This window comes from Helobdella robusta (genome assembly GCF_000326865.2).
Source record: "Helobdella robusta unplaced genomic scaffold HELROscaffold_21, whole genome shotgun sequence".
Lineage (NCBI taxonomy): Eukaryota > Metazoa > Annelida > Clitellata > Rhynchobdellida > Glossiphoniidae > Helobdella > Helobdella robusta.
The window spans coordinates 1,450,933-1,455,148 of NW_008704124.1; the positions used below are offsets into that span (position 1 = coordinate 1,450,933).

At 32.0% G+C, this 4,216-nt stretch overlaps 1 protein-coding gene across 1 annotated transcript; it reads right to left on the reverse strand.

Annotated features, from left to right (window-relative positions):
- Positions 1-3,077: 3,077 nt before the first annotated feature.
- HELRODRAFT_171636 (hypothetical protein) lies at positions 3,078-3,628 on the reverse strand (the record flags this gene model as incomplete). The annotated part of the gene is made up of 2 exons (XM_009018344.1): positions 3,078-3,298; positions 3,466-3,628. The coding sequence occupies 2 exons, from the start codon at positions 3,626-3,628 to the stop codon at positions 3,078-3,080; spliced, it is 384 nt and encodes a 127-aa protein (XP_009016592.1).
- Between the last annotated feature and the right edge of the window lie 588 nt (positions 3,629-4,216).

Here is a 4,216-nt window from a genome sequence, read left to right on the forward strand (position 1 = left end):
TTTTTTGTTTGTTTTAGAATTCTTATGAATATATTTTAAATTATTTATTATAAAAATTTTAATTAATACTTGAAAATGAGATCAAACAATAATTACCCATTAACATTTAAATGCAACAAGTGAATACTCAATCCCGGCAACGAGACGTGTTTGGGCTCGATGTATTGTTGCTCTGAGTCTCACATAAAATCTACTTGGCATCGATTTAATTAACTTTCAACAAACAAAACATGGATAAAATTGAAAACATTATCTAATATTGACAAAGTGAAGAAGTTAAAATGGAATCTGGTGTAAAAAACGTGGACTAATGGGAAAAACATTAAAAAATCTTGGCCAAACAAATCATTTTCCCAAATATAAATCAATATTGAAAATTTATTCTTTAGAAAGTTGAACATTTGTCCTAAACATTCGTTGAATTTTTAACAAAAATCTATTGAAGTGTACTAAGGCAATTAGAAAGTATAGCCTTTTTATATTTCGACTATTAAAATTGTCATTGTCAACAGATTTAGCTGCTGTAAATTTCACAAAAGTTAACATACCTTATTCGAATGTGAAAAACCTTTTAAAAAAGTGGCCAAACCTGAAAAATAACAACAAAACAGCAACAAAACAAAAATTAAACAAATAAGAGACGGGCGAGAACATCAGAGGAACATTGAGACGTCAGTGGAAGGGATGAAGAAGTAACAAAAATCAACGTTGCACTGAAATTAAAAAGAACCTAAAATCATTAATAGCAGCCATACCAACGTATCGAAAAAACATTTCATCACAATTAGGTCAATTCTTCGCTTACAAGAGTAGAGACAGAATGATGAAACCTTCAGATAAAAACATCAGATGATAGAATCATTTATTTTTGGACAAATTTGGCTGATGCGATCGCTAAACTATTGCTCATGCTCATTCAATGTTACATGGAATACAGCAAAAACAATAAAATAACACTAATGACAACAACGACAAGAACAACAACATTTTAAAGGTCAAACATTAGATTGCCGTATCTTCTAATTAAATTCATAAATCAATATAATGCGACAGACAGACAAATGGTTTGGTCAAGTAAGGTACGTCAAAATTAAGGCGGCACAACAAGCCGTGCTGTGCGTCTGACGTTATCAATTGATTAATATAACGATAATAAATGAAAATAATATGGTAAATAATTTATAATAATAATAGTAGTAGTGTATATTATTATTATTTTAAATTTAATCAAATTTATAATTTTTAAATCACAAAAATTATATACTCATATATTTCACCGTTACCGTTATAAAACTTCATATTAGAGATGTTACCATCAGACAACTCATCCATCCATCTGTTTATTCACCCATCCATCTAATCATTCATCCACCCATCCATCCATTTAATCATCATTCCATCCAACCATCCATCCATTCATCCATCCATCCATTCAACCAACCAACCAACCAGCCAAACAACCAACCATCCATCCGTCCGTCCGTCCGTCCATCCATCCATCCGTCCGTCTGTCCAAAATGAACGAATGATAATGAGATTTTTAATTAAGCGAACGGACAGACAGACGTGTCATATGAAAGCGAGATATCAGTTTTTCAAAAAACTTTTGTAATTAATTTCTTTCAAAACTAATTTTCATTGTTGTTGTTCAGCAAAGCTACTGGCATAATATATCAAATATATGCTATATTTTGATACTTGGTTTACCAAAGAAACATTAGATTTTTTAGGTTTGTATCAGTTACAAATAAATATTCATGTTTTCAAATAAACATTTTGTATGCAAAAACATTGAATAATGTTTACAATCAAAAATCAAGCATGCATGTAAAACATTGGATCTGTCTCTCTATATCAATAAAACTGCTTGCTGGCATCAACCGCCATCACAAACACCCAACAAAATTATTGTTGAGAATGTTTTAACAACACTAATTAAATTGGTTTTCAATTTTTCTCATGTTATTTCATCTTTCGTTGAATTAATAATTTATTAATAATGTCAGTCTTTTTTTTCTCAACTTTTTGACCATTCATTGGTGGGCAGAATAAAATATTTGGTTCATCAGGCATGCATTGATCGCACTTCAATTTATTACTGAACGTTTTGTTTGTTTGTTCTTCCCAAGCAAAATATCAACATCGAAATGTGGAGTTAATGCATCGTAACATGTGGAAATAGCGGATGAGTTCATATCGAAAATTGTTAATACTTTTAAGAACGTTTTTGAATGGGTTTTATATTTTTTATGTTAATGTTTCATGTTAACTCTTTAATCAGTAGTTGGCAAAACTGTTTTTGTCAGGAAAAAATACTGTAACAAAAACAGAACTATTGTTGCTATTAAATTCGATCTGCCAATCTCAATCAATTTTAGTTTAGTACAATGATGAATACCGATTTGAGTGTTCGTCCATTTCATGTTTAAAATATTCTGCCTTGCATCTTAATCAATGTCGAAAAACACCAGCTTGTGTTGAAAGCCTAAAAAAACATCACCAGTCTTTAAGAATGTTCAGTTTAATACAAATCCATTTGCTTCGTTTATGAAAATGTTGTGAGACATGCAAGCCAATTATTGAAATGAATTATACGCATGATTCACTTATTCAGTCACTTCGTCAAAATGCACAAATGGAGGTAGTCAACTGAAAACGAACCAAAACTAAATTTACTTACGTTAAATAACGTAAGGCGGAATAGATACCGCAAGATGTGTCATCATTTATTTACGAGCGTCTTTCATGTTCCAACTAACAACGTGCATAACATAGCAAAGCCTTCTTCTTATTTCATTCTTATTCTTAACGGGAAAACATGTCTGAAGCATTTTCAGACTCTGAACTTCACTGAAATTAGCATCGGCGCGTTTTCCATCTTAAGAAGAAAGTTTTCTTGGCAAAATTTTAGTTTTCAATGGAGCAATAAGCTTTCCAGTTTCGGCATTTTTGTGTCAACATATTCCAAAAAAATACACCACAAAAATACACATACAAAAAAATGTTTCATTTAATAACAAAATGATATTTGCAATAGAAATACTTCATAAAGTGGAACAATCAATTATACTTTAATGTTAGCTGGCACAAAATAATGTAGAAAAAAAAGTTGAACAGTAGGAGGAAGTGTTAGAGGGTACAAGCTTCGATGAAAAAACGAAGACTAACCAGAAAGTGAAAGAGAGCTCTTCAGATTGTGCCGATGAAAATGGAGGGCTGATGAGGAGGCCTGAGTCGAAGGAGGAGGAGGAAGAGGAGGAGAATGCTGGAGCAAAGTGGATGTAGGCGAAATTTCCGTCTGTGTTGTTTGTAATCATTTTAAAATTTAACATTTTAATGTTTTGCAAAATAAACTTAAATTAAAGTCAATGAAACAGAAAAAAAACATTCGAACATACTTTCACAAACACGTATCTACTGAATGTAACAGCAAACAACTGAACAAATAGAAAGAGGATTACTCACTTCCAACAGATGATGACTTGTCGTACAGAATCTTCGGCATTCTTGCCTGACCTGTCTCCAGCAGTTTCCAAACTTTCGTCGCCGTAATTTGTCCCAAGGAATGTTTCAAGGTGGTTTTGTCGGAGGTCCAGCCACACATGGACGATTCAAAATTGCATTGCATGTCGACTATAGGTGAGGTTCAACGCGATGATGTTCATTATTCATATGACAAATAAACAATTTTTTACGTTGTTATGAATGAAAATCATCGTTTCAATAATTGATAATAAAATATAAAATGTTGAATGAAAATTATTAAACATTCAGAACAAAAACTGCCACGTCACTTTGGTCGATGGCGACTCTAGCGAAACAAAATTTCACAATTTGTATTAAGCATTTATATCATAGCAGATCCGTACAAATCTTTACTTAAAAAAACTATTCCAGGAACCAACTCTCAATCACTCGCGAAATAAATTCTCGATGAACACTGCGATTGCATGGCAGACATGGCAGGTAATGAAGAAGATGAGGTGTTGGTCATGATGACAACTTTTTTTAATTTTTTAAAACAAAAAACACGACAGGTTTTGCGATAACTTTCTGAAAAATTTTATAAAATTATGTACAGAAAATTCAGTTAAATATACATAAATTATAAATAGCTCTGTTCTTTACGGCGATACTCTGAAGAGAGAAAAATAAAAAAAAGTGTATAACGAACGCGGCGATCAGTGTGACGCAACTTGATTGATATGCTGGAAAG